At 41.3% G+C, this 16117-nt stretch overlaps 1 protein-coding gene across 1 annotated transcript in view; it reads left to right on the forward strand.

The window, feature by feature from the left end:
* CTNNAL1 (catenin alpha like 1) overlaps window positions 1–16117 on the forward strand; it is a 100879-nt gene that overhangs the window by 58924 nt on the left and 25838 nt on the right. Inside the window, exons 3-7 of the mRNA XM_053466692.1 lie at window positions 6344–6531; window positions 9853–9972; window positions 10283–10372; window positions 11160–11330; window positions 11600–11800. Of these exons, the coding sequence (XP_053322667.1) occupies window positions 6344–6531; window positions 9853–9972; window positions 10283–10372; window positions 11160–11330; window positions 11600–11800 (770 nt within the window). The remainder of the gene's footprint in view (window positions 1–6343; window positions 6532–9852; window positions 9973–10282; window positions 10373–11159; window positions 11331–11599; window positions 11801–16117) is intronic.

Raw genomic sequence — 16117 nt, forward strand, 5'->3', positions numbered from 1 at the left:
CACTTAATTGAATCACTTAAATTCAAGCAAGGATATCGACCACAACATACTGGTAGCAAAAACTACAGTCTTAAAAATGATCACATCAGTGTAGAATGGAAAGGAATCATCTTCAGATTTTGGGACCCCGAGAATCTGCCCCTTCACCCTAAGACCCTGTGATCTGGGCAAAACCCCAGAGAGTCAGATGCAAAGATTCATAGTAAAAGCAAAGTGTTTCACTCTTTGATTTCTGTGAATCAATTGAATGGGGCTGAGCCACCTAAATAAAATATTAAGCAAAGGAACTTAAACATGTATTCTTTTATCATTATTATAACTGGTTTAAATACACTAAACAACACATGCTTTAAAATGTTATTTCTGCTGCTTTGGTAACACGGTAAGCCTATCAGCATCTTCTCCTTGTGTCACATGACTGCCAGCAAGAATTAATTATTTACTGGAAATAATAGTGGCTTTAACTGTTTCAATCATCTAATCATTATAAATGGCCACCACTGGCATGACTGTGCTAGGCCTGCCTAATGTATAGTTCAATGTGTAAGGAGACTGAAGAAATCTTGCTGATTTACTATACATAATACAGGGCCAAGCAAACTCTTTCTGCAGCAGAAGCTTACTGGAGTTGGCCTTTCGTAATGTATAGTGGAGTTGGGAGCAGCCCTCCATGGGTCCTTGATCATACAGCAGTGGGAGCTGGAAGGAAAGTTTGCAGGCAAGATGCAGCTTCAGTTCACCAACTTCACTATGTATACCCCCCCCCGCTCCCCTGTGAGCTTCTGCCGCAAGCAAAGCTTAGCTAGCCTTATATAATGTCTAATTAAATTAGTAAGATGTCTTGAAAGGTACTTTACTGATTGAACACAGTGTTATGAAGGTCCAGTCCAAAGAAGAAACATTCTAGAGTTTGGCCTTTAAACTGCTTAATGTGACTCTTTTGTCAACTCCTGCTTTACTGTTAAACCCCTATGTGTGATCAGCTGCAGTGGGACCATCAGTGACCCCACAGGGGTATGTACAGACCCTGCAGGGTGGTGGCAGTTATGATGACACTTTAAGGAGAATTAGGCCAGATGCATGTAAATCCCATGTGCATGCATGACTAAATAGAAAAAAATAGATATTTGTACTTAACTAATTATATTACTTAAAAGATTATCATCATATAGTCTTATTAACAAAAATAAATCAATAGTCAAATTGACCCATGAAAAGATGAAGCCTTTAGTCACAAGCTTTCAGGACCTAAGAGGTCTCGTCTTCATATTGCATCAATACACTGTTACATGAATAAACAATATTCTAATATACAATTAAAGTTGAAAAAAGAAGTCTCTGCTTTAACAAGCAACATGGATTACGTACAAATACCGGTTTATACTCAAGGATTTGTAAGTCGTATTTGTTTCCCGTTCATGTAAGAGGGGAGAGGCATCCAATACACAGGTCTCTGCAGGAGGCTAATAGGCTGAGGCCTCTCAGTGGGAGAGAACGTTACACATCATCATAGAGGAAGGAGTAATAGAGACATCTATGGTGTAGCCTTCAAGACTCCTTAAAGCACAAGGCTGTAACAAATCCGTATAGCATAAACGTTTTATGAAGTGCTGCACAAAAAACATGAAAATCGTACTGCAAAAAAGGAGATGCATTTATAAATTAAACTGAAATAGTATATATCCCTATCATGAGCACTTAAATACATCTAATAGCTGGAATTACCCCTTGTAAATGTACGGGGGAAGTCTAAAAAATCCCCTATATGCATTTTAACTTTTCCCCCGGCCCATAGCTACCGGTTTTCACTTTACATTAGATGTGTTTGGTCAAACATGTCTCCTGACACGTTGCATACTTATTGCCAGTGATTGAGTACTGTCTCAGCAAAATACACAATTCAACAATATAAACAATATTATAGGAACGGCTCTCTAATCAAGCATTGTGAGACCGGACTGTGATCAGATTCAGCCTGAATCCCTGGAGATCAAACACACTGTGGGGTCGGTGAACCTTAAAACAGAGGACATTCTATGGTGTCCTTTGACACGATGGACCATTGTTTTGAGGAGGCATAGAATATTTAAGGAGAATAAGCTGTAGAAATTAGATTATTGTCAGGAACCACTTTTTGCTGCCCGTACCATGGCTTTTTCATACCTGTGCCATTTACATCTGCTACCACTAGTGGCCACCCTCCGCCCTCTGGAGCACTCAGAACTCAGGTGTGCCTTGTTACCTGGGTTGAGCCCTAGTGAATACATCCAGCTGGGCCTTGTTACCTGGATTGCCCTGCCTTTATGAACCTGCCCTGCCCTTCACTCAGGGCCTTTGTATTGAAGTCTATGGACCTTCCTGCTGTGGCTCTGCACCTGTACTGTTCCTGGTTCCCTGCTTTTGTGTCCTTCCAAGTGGACTCCCTGCTTTGTGTCCTTCCAAGCGGGCTGTGTGCCTTTCGTACCCTTCCAAGCGGGCTGTGTGCCTTTCGTACCCTTCCAAGCGGGCTGTGTGCCTTTCGTACCCTTCCAAGCGGGCTGTGTGCCTTTCGTACCCTTCCAAGCGGGCTGTGTGCCTTTCGTACCCTTCCAAGCGGGCTGTGTGCCTTTCGTGCCCTTCCAAGTGGGCTCCCTGCCAAAAGACTTATTACCGGTATTTATTTTGCCATACGTCCGGTTTCTTGCTTTCACTGTATTACCATTATTTTCTGGTCCTGTTATATACATAAAACACACTGCATTACCTGGATTTCTGCTTGTGGTGTATTTGTTTGCATAATCATGCACCGTGGGTTACATACTGAACCCCAAGTATCCCCTGCGCATGGGCTCCTACCCGACCTGATTACCCGAGTCCTGACAGAATACAAAGGCCATTACAAGGAGTCAGCGGGGTTACTTTCAGTAATCAAAGTGATAGGAGAATGCTTGCTTGAACTGTGCAAATCATTAATGCATATCTGGGACTCCAACTCCAATCACTCTCATGAAGACCATTCACCTACACCTGCTACAGCACCTGAGAAATCCAAGAAGCCTGTTACCAGAATTAAAAAGGAATCTTCTAGGAAACGTGAACCCCTTACCGCAACCCAATTGCAACAAAGGCGTGATGAGGAATCTTGCTTTTACTGTGGCAAAAAGGGACACTGGATCACCCAATGTCCTCTGAAACCGGCTAAACCCGCTGCAACCCACACTAACAAACCCCAGGCCCAGGAACCTGCATGTGACAACAGCAACGCATCAAAGCTGGAGCACACCCTATCTCTTCCCCAACCTGGTGATCCTGGGGTTAACCAATCCACAGTACCTGGAACTTCTGCACCATCTGTAGCCATGTCGGATGACCTCCAGACCATCTCTGATGAAACCGACTGGTCTGATATGGAGAGTGTGTCTTCAGATGTTTCTGTTGCTGATACAACGGACACACCCGCAATTGATCACCCCACGGCTGTTTGTGCAGTTGGGACCACCACTCCCATCACTCCCAGGAATAAGAATCGTAAACCCCAAACAGCAAAACACTCCTTAGGGGCTCCTGGTTACATCCTAGCATCTGACGGGACAATTGTGCATCGTAAAGAACTTAACCGTTACGAGCAACAGCTGCTTGAACAGAAGTCTGTTAAGCCTGCCACTCCAGCCTTGAACCAGTGCAGTTCGGTTACTACCCCCCGGCCCCCAGAGGTGCCTTGGGTACAGGGCAGCTTCGTGACCCCTGGTGCATGGACAGCCAAGAAAGAGGGAGTATGGAACCGTGCCATCATGTCTATGTATCCAGCAGCCAATACCACGATGTCTTACAACTGCACTGCAGATGACCTTTCCTCAGACTGTGTCATTGCCTCTAACGGAACTGTAGTAAGAAAGGAGGACCTGCACGTATTTGAAAAAGCTCTACGTGCTAGGACTAAGTGTTCTTACCACAGGTTTTGATACTGCCTCTCTACAGTCCCAGGAGCACCCGGAGGCCGCTCCTTGGGGAGGGGGTACTGTCAGGAACCACTTTTTGCTGCCCGTACCATGGCTTTTTCATACCTGTGCCATTTACATCTGCTACCACTAGTGGCCACCCTCCGCCCTCTGGAGCACTCAGAACTCAGGTGTGCCTTGTTACCTGGGTTGAGCCCTAGTGAATACATCCAGCTGGGCCTTGTTACCTGGATTGCCCTGCCTTTATGAACCTGCCCTGCCCTTCACTCAGGGCCTTTGTATTGAAGTCTATGGACCTTCCTGCTGTGGCTCTGCACCTGTACTGTTCCTGGTTCCCTGCTTTTGTGTCCTTCCAAGTGGACTCCCTGCTTTGTGTCCTTCCAAGCGGGCTGTGTGCCTTTCGTACCCTTCCAAGCGGGCTGTGTGCCTTTCGTACCCTTCCAAGCGGGCTGTGTGCCTTTCGTACCCTTCCAAGCGGGCTGTGTGCCTTTCGTACCCTTCCAAGCGGGCTGTGTGCCTTTCGTGCCCTTCCAAGTGGGCTCCCTGCCAAAAGACTTATTACCGGTATTTATTTTGCCATACGTCCGGTTTCTTGCTTTGACTGTATTACCATTATTTTCTGGTCCTGTTATATACATAAAACACACTGCATTACCTGGATTTCTGCTTGTGGTGTATTTGTTTGCATAATCATGCACCGTGGGTTACATACTGAACCCCAAGTATCCCCTGCGCATGGGCTCCTACCCGACCTGATTACCCGAGTCCTGACAATTATTATCCAAAGTGCATCTCCTGTTGTGTGCTTTGAAAAGCCCTGGTGGTTGCAACTCATGTTCTTTCTTCTATCAATATTGTTGGCCCATTAATATTCTAATGGTTAATATTTGACGGATGATCTTATTCCATTAGTCGGTCTTTTCCCAGAAGAAAAATCAAAAACTTAGAACCCCATGTAAACATATAATTAAAATTTACAGCAAATAAAAATTCAGTTATTTATTAAAGAGTTGCATTCTGGTTCTAAATAATGTTACCATTAGGATAAGGACACAGGCCATGGATCTATCTGTGTTTTTGAAGATGAAACTAGTATGCGAGGAAATGTTCCAATAGCATTTTCTGTGAAAAGTACATGAGAGCCCCATCAGTAATTTCTAATTACTTGAATATGCATTCTTTCAATATATATATATATATATATATATATATATATATATATATATATATATATATATATATATATATATATATATATATATAGCCATTGTTAAAATATGGGGTTGTGTCTCATTCTTCTTCTCCCTCTGACTGACTCTTTCTGAAAGCAGGAAGTGGAAATATAAAGCATACTTAAGTACACTTCCTGCAGATGCTCTCAATGGGAGTAGTGGCAGCCAACTGCACGTACACTAGCCAAGTGCTGTGATGGGCTGCTGCTGATTAGGCAGAAGTTTAATTTCCCAGCTCTAATACATGCGCCAATTTGTATGCCATAAAATTAATTGTTCCTTTAAAGGTTACCTTTATTAAAATACATTGTTCCAGAGGTGTCGTAATACATACAGTTGAGGTGCTTTTATAGCCCATGATTGAGTAAGTATATTTAAGATGTTGAAAAAAGGGAAATTATGTAAAATATAGAGCGTTCTACAGAAGTGATTTGATTGGTTTTTAAGAGAATTTGGTGAGCCTTCACCATATGTATGACACTAGGTTTCTATAGATGGAAAATACATTATAGGAATTCAGGTTTGTAAAAACTGGGTGTTTGTGGTGAGCCTACTATTGCAATCTCATCATTGTATGTTATGCCACGGGACACATAAATGTCATAGCTGTTGCACCATGTGTCCATGGATGTTCATGTTTCTACAACACAAAAATTAAATGATATGATCAAGTAATGTTGAGCCATGCAATCAGGAACTTGTTCCATAATTAATGGAACCTCAAACTTGTGCATGTGTCCTTCATTAAGCCTCCAAAACCCATATTTGTATGTCAGCATGTGGTGATAATAATATAATCAATTAAACAATACTCAGAGAAATGTGTGGCCAACAAGCAAGAATAACATATTTGATTTCATTTTAAATTATTTGAATTAATCTCCAAAATCGTGGAGGCAAATGACTTGACCAGTTTCAAAAGAAAATAAAACCAATTTTATGTCTATACGTTTTCCGCCAATCAAACAAAGAAGACTTCCATGTGTGCATATCAAGGGTGTCCTTTAGAACACATTTAGGAATTGAGTATTATTGTCATGATATTAATAAAGGCTATTCACCAGTTAGTACATGGTCATGATGTATACAGTGGTAAAGGAAAAATCATAATCTGTCTGGTGGAGTTAATACTGGTTCTTGTTAATAAGTTGCTCCATATTTCTTCCATTGCAGGTGAAACTATTGCCCAACTGACAGACATGAGAATTGGGGAATGTCGAGATCCTGATGGACGGGTTGCCATTTTTACTGACAAGATGGGAGTGGTAAAAGCAGCCAGACTTCTTCTATCCTCCGTTACTAAGGTCCTGGTGTTGGCTGACAGGATTGTTGTTAAGCAAATTATCACTTCGAGAAATAAGGTAATTATCCAAAAAATGGGTAATTACTGGTAATTTACACTCAACATTCAAGATTTTTTTTCTATTAGTCTGCCCCTTGGAGTTTTCATTTTTTATTTGTGGGATCTGTTCCCCAGGACATCATTAGCCATTCATCATATGGACATTATTTAGGTCATTAGTCCGGAGACACAAGGCCACCAGCATCAGAATTTTTTTTTCTGACTACTAATCTTAAAATACTTTTTCTTAGAATACACTGTTTAGCGTTCCCCAATTCCATTTTAGGTGCTTGTTATAAGGTATAAAACAGATTGAATCATACCGCAATTAATATACAGTAGCTTTTGCATCCTGTATGGTATTTATGTCCTGTAGATATTGCATAGAAACATTACCAACATCCTTTTATTTGTAGCGAATGAACTGTTTAGGGCTCACTAATTCAATTTTTGATGTTTGTTATAAGAAATAAAACCGATAACTGCTGCGTTTTTTAAAAGAATCATAAAGCATTTTAAAATGTTGTGCCTTTAGTAGAATTTGATTCCCATATGCAGACAGACTGTATCCACATCCTTTAATTTGTGACTAAACAGGGCAGGAGTGGCACAAAACATTGTGCTGCCTGGGTCCAAGGATGGAATGCTGCCCCCCAAAAAGCTCACACTCTAATGTAATTCAGTTCACCAACAAAGCTCACAATCTAATGTAATTCATTTTACCAAAATAGCTCAAACTCTATCATCATACCTGGGAACTTCTCGGCTCCGGCTACCCGGACCCTTGCCTTGCGAGACGCAGCCAGGTTTGCACGCTGATGTCGGTGGGCGGTCCCGCTGATGTCGGTGGGCGGTCCCGCTGATGTCGGTGGGCGGTCCCGCTGATGTCTGTGGGCGGTCCCGCTGATGTCTGTGGGCGGTCCCACTGACTTCGGTGGGCGGTCCCGCTGATGTTGGTGGGCGGTCCCGCTGACGGCAGCGGGAAACACCCCCATTTAAAGGAAACAATAAAGCTCACACTCTAATAAAATTCACTTTGCCAATAATCATGCACGCTAATGAAATTCCTTTTAACCAATTACGCTCGCATTCTAATGTAATTCTTTTTGCCAATTAAGCTTGCACCGTAATGTAAGGGCCGGCTCTGAAAAGGGAAAATACACCAAGAAACCAAAAAAAAAAAAAAAAATTGGCCTTCTTCAGTAGAAGGTGATAACTTAAATTGGTCCAACATAGATGTTGAGTGACATAATCTTTTGTGGCCTGTCCCAAAAGTTTATGTGACTTTATATCTTTTTCTTTTTCGCCACGAGGAGTGACGTTTAGTACATTAGAAAAAATACAAAACCTATAAAAGTAAATAAGAGATGAATCTGTAAAACCTTTATAAATATATGAGATGAATGCTGGAAAACACGTTCAGCTATCAATCACTTAGAAAAGGTTGAGCTTTAAATCTGTGCTGACTATTTTGTCGTATTGTACCCTTTGGTAAGGCAGGGACAGAGTTAATCTGTGCAAGTACAATGCATTTACAGTAACATCGGTAATCAGTCTTGGTAAAATACTGGAAGCCGTTAAGCTGCATAATAAACTAACACTAATGGTTACATAGCTGGGGCTTCTGCTTTAGCTTATGATAAAAATGTGTAAAAGCTAAACCAGAGGGTGCAATAAAGTGCAGGGAAATGAACATTTTTTAACTGCATGTTTAATATTGTTGTGGCGTGTGTGTCTGGGAGATATGGATTGATAAACCTTTGATGCTAATAGGAATATAGTCACAGAGCGGTGTAAGAAGTGTTTCAGTAAAGCAGGCTCTAAATACGCCTCACAATCATGCTTACCCCTAGCAGCCATAGTCACACAAGGCATGCCAGAGACATACTATATACAAGTATGATCCGTAAAATTATAATCTACCTTATAGAGAAAATAGAATGGACCTGTGCGAGTATCAGATCCATTTAACTATATGTTATTAGCTCCTGGCGCTTCAAGGTATAGAGCTGCCATCTTGAAAGTGCCTGCAGTTATGTTATCTTACAACGCGTTGTGGATTACTTTAGACCAGTTGTTTCTCTGGCAGCTCAGAAAATGCTAGGTTTGGGTTGTTTAATTCATTTGTCTGACTCAACCTATTCCATATGCACCAGAGGCCAAACCACAGTATTGAATGTTCTACATCGCTCCAGTCTGATATGCAATATATGTAGAGTCAGGGCCGGCCTTTGGGGTGTGCGACCTGTGCGACCGCACAGGGCGCCACACTCCAGGGGGCGCCGCCGCCGGGTCCTCCCCCGCCGCCGCTGCCGCCGCCACGGGGTCCTCCGCCGCCACGGGGTCCTCCTCCGCTGCCGCCGCCGCGGGGTCCTCCTCCTCCGCCGCCCCCTCTGCACCTAAATGAAAACGTTTTTTTTGTTGTTGTTTTTTTTAACTTTATTTAACATGGAGGATGTTAAATAAAGTTAAAAAAAAAACCAACAACAAAAAAAACAACGTTTTCATTTAGGTGCAGAGGGGGCGGCGGAGGAGGAGGACCCCGCGGCAGCGGAGGAGGACCCCGCGGCAGCGGAGGAGGACCCCGCGGCGGCGGCGGCGGAGGACCCCGTGGCGGCGGGGGAGGACCCGGCGGCGGCGCCCCCTGGAGTGTGGCGCCCTGTGCGGTTTGAAGGGGCAGAGGGGGGGTAGTTTGAAGGGGCAGGGGGGGTAGTTTGAAGGGGCAGAGGGGGGGGTAGTTTGAAGGGGCAGAGGGGGGGGGTAGTTTGAAGGGGCAGAGGGGGGGGGTAGTTTGAAGGGGCAGAGGGGGGGGGTAGTTTGAAGGGGCAGAGGGGGGGGGTAGTTTGAAGGGGCAGAGGGGGGGGGTAGTTTGAAGGGGCAGAGGGGGGGGTAGTTTGAAGGGGCAGAGGGGGGGATAGTTTGAAGGGGCAGAGGGGGGATAGTTTGAAGGGGCAGAGAGGGGGGTAGTTTGAAGGGGCAGACGGGGGTAGTTTGAAGGGGCAGAGGGGGGGGTAGTTTGAAGGGGCAGAGGGGGGGGTAGTTTGAAGGGGCAGAGGGGGGGGTAGTGAGGGGGGGCACCAGAGGAGTAGTTCGCACAGGGCGCCGGAACACCTAAGGCCGGCTCTGTGTAGAGTGTCTAATATAAACATATTACCTTTAACCTTATATAGCGGGTTGATTGGGTGCCCTTGTTTATGTTCCAGCCCTGGAGATGCCAGTATTTCAGTCCAAAATCAAAACGTTTTTAGCACAATTGAAAATGTATTAGACCTATAGTTTATATGTCTATATTTGAATTACGTGTTCTTTCTTGAATTGTTCATATATTATGTTTTAACAGGTACTGGCAACAATGGAGCAACTTGAAAAAGTAAACAGTTTTCAGGAGTTTGTGCAGATATTCAGTCAGTTTGGTAATGAAATGGTGGAGTTTGCTCATCTCACCGGGGACAGGCAAAATGTAGGTATAATGTAAAAGTTCTGTACACAACTTATTTTGGCCATGGGAACAGAATAAGGACATGGCAACGCCAATACATCTCCGTCTTAATCTCTGTGGGAACCACGTTCATAACACTGGGGGTCAAAATAACATTTTAATTATAACTGCCAAAAATATTTTTTTCTGCACCATCAAATGTGAGAAAATGTGTTCTCTGTGCGACACTAGACAGTAAATAAGTGTCCGCGTTTCGTTTTTAACATATTTGCTTCTTAGGAGGTCAGAGGCTGAGAAGTTATGTCTCTAATGTGAAATTTCATGTTTTTAGGACTTGAAAAATGAGAAGAAAAAAGCCAGCATGGCCGCAGCCAGAGCGGTGCTTGAAAAATGTACTATGATGTTACTCACAGCTTCCAAGGCAGGTCTCCACTAATATATTGCAAACTGTGTAGTATTCCATCCGCTATTATTATTATTATTATGTTTTATTGTTTTATATAGCGCCATCAAATTCCGTAGCGCAGTACAATGGGTGGACAGGACACAACAAGTAGTATGTAACATAACAAATTGACATTTTTGGGACAGTAAAAGCTGACATATCCAGAAACAGAAAGAAAAATGTATTTGAAATAATAAATAAGAAGACAAATTGCCGAGATACAAAATATTCCATATAAACATGGAATTTGGGCCATTTGGCTCATCTAGTTTGCAATGATATTGTTAGAAATACTCAAAGCATACTCATAAAAATACTCCTAGGCATGTTAAAATACTTTATCATTGGTACTTACATGGTGCCAGTTGCTCCAGATTTAGTTAATTAACATGGTATTGAATATACAGGGTTCATTTTCAAAGCCCAACTTCCTCAATATGAAATTATAAGGAGGTTTACTCGATTGAAAGGAACAGAGGCAGAACGTGTGCATAGTACTAAATGAAGCTATAAATGCAAAACTAGCTTTTAATTAGTGGATTTTCTTGCATTTTTATGACTGTCGCTTTACTTCATTATAGCTTGTATTACTACTACGTGTCATTGACAGAGGAGCCATTTAAATCTTACGCTTATATTTTTATGTTACTGACCGGCAGATTATCACTAGGCTGAAATCGACCTTTGTGATAATACAAACTTGACATACTAATTAATATACCGTATATCTATGTGAATGAAACATGTTTATTGTTAATTAAAGACTTGCCTCAGGCATCCGGATTGTGAATCAGCCCGTATTAATAAAGAAGGTGTCTTTCAAAGAATGAGACTGGCTTTGGAGCAGGTGATAGAAATTGTAACCGATTCCCGACCGAACGAAGAACCCGAAATAGCGCCTATCAGTATTTATACAGGCATCAGAGAGTTTAAGGTGAGCCAGGGGTTCTTTGATTGCATTTACTTTGTTCCCATAATCCTTGAGCGTTTTTGATGTGCTTAAAGTGATTTGTGTTGGAATCTGACAACAGCTAGAGGGCTACAATTTGTTCAGACCTGACGTACGGATATAAAATACAGGCAATCGTGTTTCCAAAAGAAAACAATTGCTGTTGTAGGCATGTTGGACACTTGGTTGCGTCTGTGTGACTTATCTGAGCACGTTGCTTGTTACAAATTATGACATTTTGTTTTGTTCCCTAGAATAAAGTTGAAGGACTTAGGGAAAATCTGTATTTCCTTTCCAAAGAGAATCTCTCCACTATGCTTGAAGTTATTTTGGAGCATACAGAGGACTTCACAGACTCGGCCTATACCAGTCACGAGAACAGAGCACGTATTCTGGAGCTGTCTAACCAGGCCAAGATGGAGCTAGAACAGCTGGTTTCAGTGTGGATGCAAGCTGTAAGAGCTTTTTAACAAAGTAAATCTTTTTATATTCTGCAAACTCCTCCAGATATATTTTTCATTTGCTTCTCTTGGGGTTTTGACTTTTCTGTGGGTTTTATTTATTACAATGGGCATTTGCAGGAAAGGTGAGGTTCTGACTTACTTTCTTCACAATACATGATGAAAGGCTATACCTGGCATGTTTCTTCTGCAGGAAGGGTTGATCTTGTCCTCTATTACACCCTGTGAAGTCAGTGAGTTGACATTCAAGAAACCTCACTGATTTAATGGAGCACTGCAACCACAGTTCCAGGTTAAATGCATATTGGAGTTGATTTTATGTGGACTTCAATGTCTTATTTGTCATACAAATCAATGGAGGTATTCTTTAGTTATTAGAGTTCCGTCTCATGTAACTCCTTGTCTAGCTGGCCGCACTGAACTCAGGTAGCATACTTCAGTATGCTTCTTTGCACATGGTCAGTAGAACTCCCATTCTACTCTTGAAATCAATGGGAGTAACAGCAGCCAATCACATGTATGCCATCTGAACACTGATGCTTTGATGGCATTCAATTGGCTGATTCATCAGTGATTTCAGTGAGAGTGTTACTGGGCATATGCAAGATGTTTATATAACATTGATTCTTATTTTCAATTGAGACTACAACAATTTTCAATTGAGACTACAGTATTTGAATAAAAAGACTTCTGTGATGCAGTGTGTTCCACTTCTTATAAGAATGGCTTACTCACATACTTGGTATTCAGATGTAATTAGGATTGGAGGGTAAGCGGTAATAAACCATGTGCATTGTATATACTGTTTACTGCCTTGAGCATGGTACCAGAGAAGTCTGGTCATGAGTTTATGGTGAGCTTTCAGAAGAAGGAATAAACCATATTGACTTGATTTCTGGCAACTTCAAAAACAGTCTTGTTTCATTAAACTTCAGCTAGTGCCAAAAACTAGAATGAATAGTGTTTATAGTTTTGTGAATTACATGATAACATTATCCCCCTCATATCTGTAGATGTTTGCTGGTGGTACACTCATACCAAAAGCCAACAAATCACCTTTATTTTCTTTGCTTGCATCATCATTTCCAAAGTTAATAGTTATTTAGAGTTGGCTATATTATAATCTAGATATACTAAACTGAAAACAGAATCTTGTGCCATTTGTATTGTGCTACTCACGTGGATCTGAGTAGCCTACTCTGAGAATTTCATGTCCATGTGCACGGTGCCCTCTGGTAACTCTTGATATGGTTGACCTAAACATTTCGAATGTGTCCGTTTAAATTAGTAAACTTGCAGACACTAAAAACTCATCAGATATATAGTGCAAAAATACCAATGTAAACAGGTTCAAATATACCAACTAGAAGCCTACTAAGTGGATTCACTTGGATCCATCCATGAGACAGGTAGTGCATTTTTCTTTGAATAATATTCTGAAACATGCTTAAAGTGGAATATTTCCACTGCTTTATATACCATATGACAGAAGGAATGTGGATCCTACTTATTGCGTTTAGATGTTTCACCCATATCCATTGCTAACAGGTATGTACAATCAAACACATAGGCAGCTGTCTACATAGACAAACATTGGCAGTAGAATAGATCCTACTGAAGAGCTCTTCATAGGATGCCACCTTTGCCACAAGTCAGTTTGATAAATACATTTCACCAAGGTGATTGACACATTTTGTGGCCTTTGAAACTGCTTCTCTGGGATACACTATTTTGGGGGCATTTGTATTTCATGTTGCAGCTATTGGAAGATGTTTATGTGTTTTTGTGACTACTTAAGACATTGTTGGACAAAGAGATTTATTCTTTGTGTTACCATATTGAAGACAAAAGAATACAAAGCTTGTCCTTTATTAAGGGCAATGTAGTTGTGAGGTTTTAAAAAGCTTTTTCCAGTCTAACTGTGCTAAGATAATTGTAACATGTATTTGGCAAAGTGACTGGGTCAAATCTGATAAGAATAAACCTTCTGTAATTCTCTGTGGTATAGAATGGAAGCCCTGAGTTGTCTGAAACTGTTTTGCTATCTTTCTGTCTGCTATCTTCTACCATTCATTCCTAGCAAGTCTTGTAATGAACAATTTTATATGATGGCTCCCCACTCATTTTTACATTTTACACTGAAATTGGGACCCATCAGTGGTCCACACTTAATATGTGGTGGGACCATATAAATTAACCCCTCCACGGACTAGGATATGCCACCTCCAATAGTTAGATTTAACCCCTCATCCCAATTGGACAGGGGATAGGGAACAGGGGGGCATAACCGGTATCGAATGCCGTGAATAGGGTTGGCACAGGATGGACTCAGTTCCTCCCATTGAGCATGGGGTGGGGGTCTAATTGGTTTCATATCCCCTGAGGTTTTTTTATGTACCCTTTACCTCACTGCCTGTGGGATAGGGATAAAACAGGGAGAATCGCGTGTGAGGACATGACAGTTCTCATTTCATGTGCTTTTCTTTGCCTACAAACTGCATGATTTAAAATCACATTCGCTTGCTGGCCGTAGCAGTGGTTACTACATGTTTAAAGAGCCTGTTGACTATTGCCCACAAAATGAACAAATGACGGAGACGATATCGGGTACTAGAGAAACGATGTCAATCTCACATGTTTCCATTTTGTAATCTGCTCTGCTGGGGTTTTCTATGGGTGAAAGATATGGAAACTTACTTGGACATACACTGGAAGTACCGTACTTTATTTTTCAGCACACAGTGGTGGCGAGTCTAGTATGAATTGACTGATAACCGTACTGCATAATCAAGAAAGTAGCCCAATTCTTTGTTTTAGGAATATAGCCTTTAAAATGTGAAATTACCTTTAATTCCACTGCGCTGTCTGCAGTATAGCATTATAATTCACATTTAAGGATGGATAAATAAGTATGCGTTAGTCACTTTACAAGAGCTATAATGTCGGCTATGCTTTTATGTTAACACCAGTAACACCAGTTTTGGGTTTGTTTTATTTCTTACAAGATCGTTTTCCCTCTCAGTATGTAAATTGGCAAAAAAAGAAACTAACGGCATTCTTTATTTTTATTGTCCTGTTTTTACTGCATTTCAGAATCAGTTATCTTTCCATTCTATGCATTTTTTTTAGGGAAGACGGTAATAAAAGAAAGTTGAAGTCTTACATAATCATTCAAACTTTTTATCCATAAGGTGCCACTGTACACTTTACTCTGCTTGTAGCTGATATTTTGTTTATTTATTTATGTTTTTGGTTGATGGGACTCCATTGAAGGTTAATACAGTTGTTCTTTCTTCAGGTGCTTATGGCTTAGTCAATGAACTAAGTCAGATATAACAGGAATAGAAAAGGTAGAACATTAATATTTCTTAATTTTAGTTTTTCTGCTTTACAAGTAGAACAGTATGGTCCAACACAAAGTCTAGTATCATAGGGGTTAATTAACATGATTGCAGAAGGGTTGGAAAATAGCTTGCTCTATTAATTATGCATTATTCAGGGCTGGCCATTGTGGGTTTCTTTTACCAGTTGTCCACTTGTAATGCATAGTTCACAAAATATTTAATCTTACCGTGATTGTTTGCTGAATCAACACAATAGTTTCCAAACCCTTCATGATCTTCCACTATATTCTCTGTACAGTATTGTGGTTTCAGTTCTTAAGTTTTTGGAGTTTTTCTGTTTGTTTTTGTTAAGGATGATGCAGGTAGCCATTTGAAATATTACTTCATTCTAACTGAATACCAGTTGAACGAAAGCTTTCTAACATTCCTGCTTTCATGTGTAAAACAGGTCATCGCGACTTCTTGAAAGAAAAAGCTCTGAAAGCCTTATGGAGTATACTGTAAGATGTACTTTAAGATGCTAATGCATTACTGTAACATGAACTGTAGGGTACTAATGAATAACACAGTCACCTGAACACTGAATTACAGTTAAAGTAACCATATGTTCTGGATTGCTGGGTACAGTGGCATATTCAGATCGCAATCTGACAATACAGTGTCCTCAAATGAAAGAGCCTTGAATAAAGCTTCTGAGAAAAGCCTGCATTAGGGTGGCTTCCTGTATAATGTCATGCCGTGTGCATTCCCGTTTCAGGCTGAGCAGAGGCTTTATGAACAGTCCATGCATAGGTAACATTCTACACAACACCGGAACTAAGCACAAAAACAGGGATTTGTGGATCTGAAAAACTGAACTGATGCTTAACACAACCGGCTCCTGACAGCCGCTATTCTTCCTCCGTGTGTTATGGCCACCTAGAGGCACCGCTGCCTTTCATATCATTCCTAGTGCTGCTGAATGTCC

This window comes from Spea bombifrons, chromosome 5, assembly GCF_027358695.1.
Source record: "Spea bombifrons isolate aSpeBom1 chromosome 5, aSpeBom1.2.pri, whole genome shotgun sequence".
NCBI classification, from domain to species: domain Eukaryota; kingdom Metazoa; phylum Chordata; class Amphibia; order Anura; family Pelobatidae; genus Spea; species Spea bombifrons.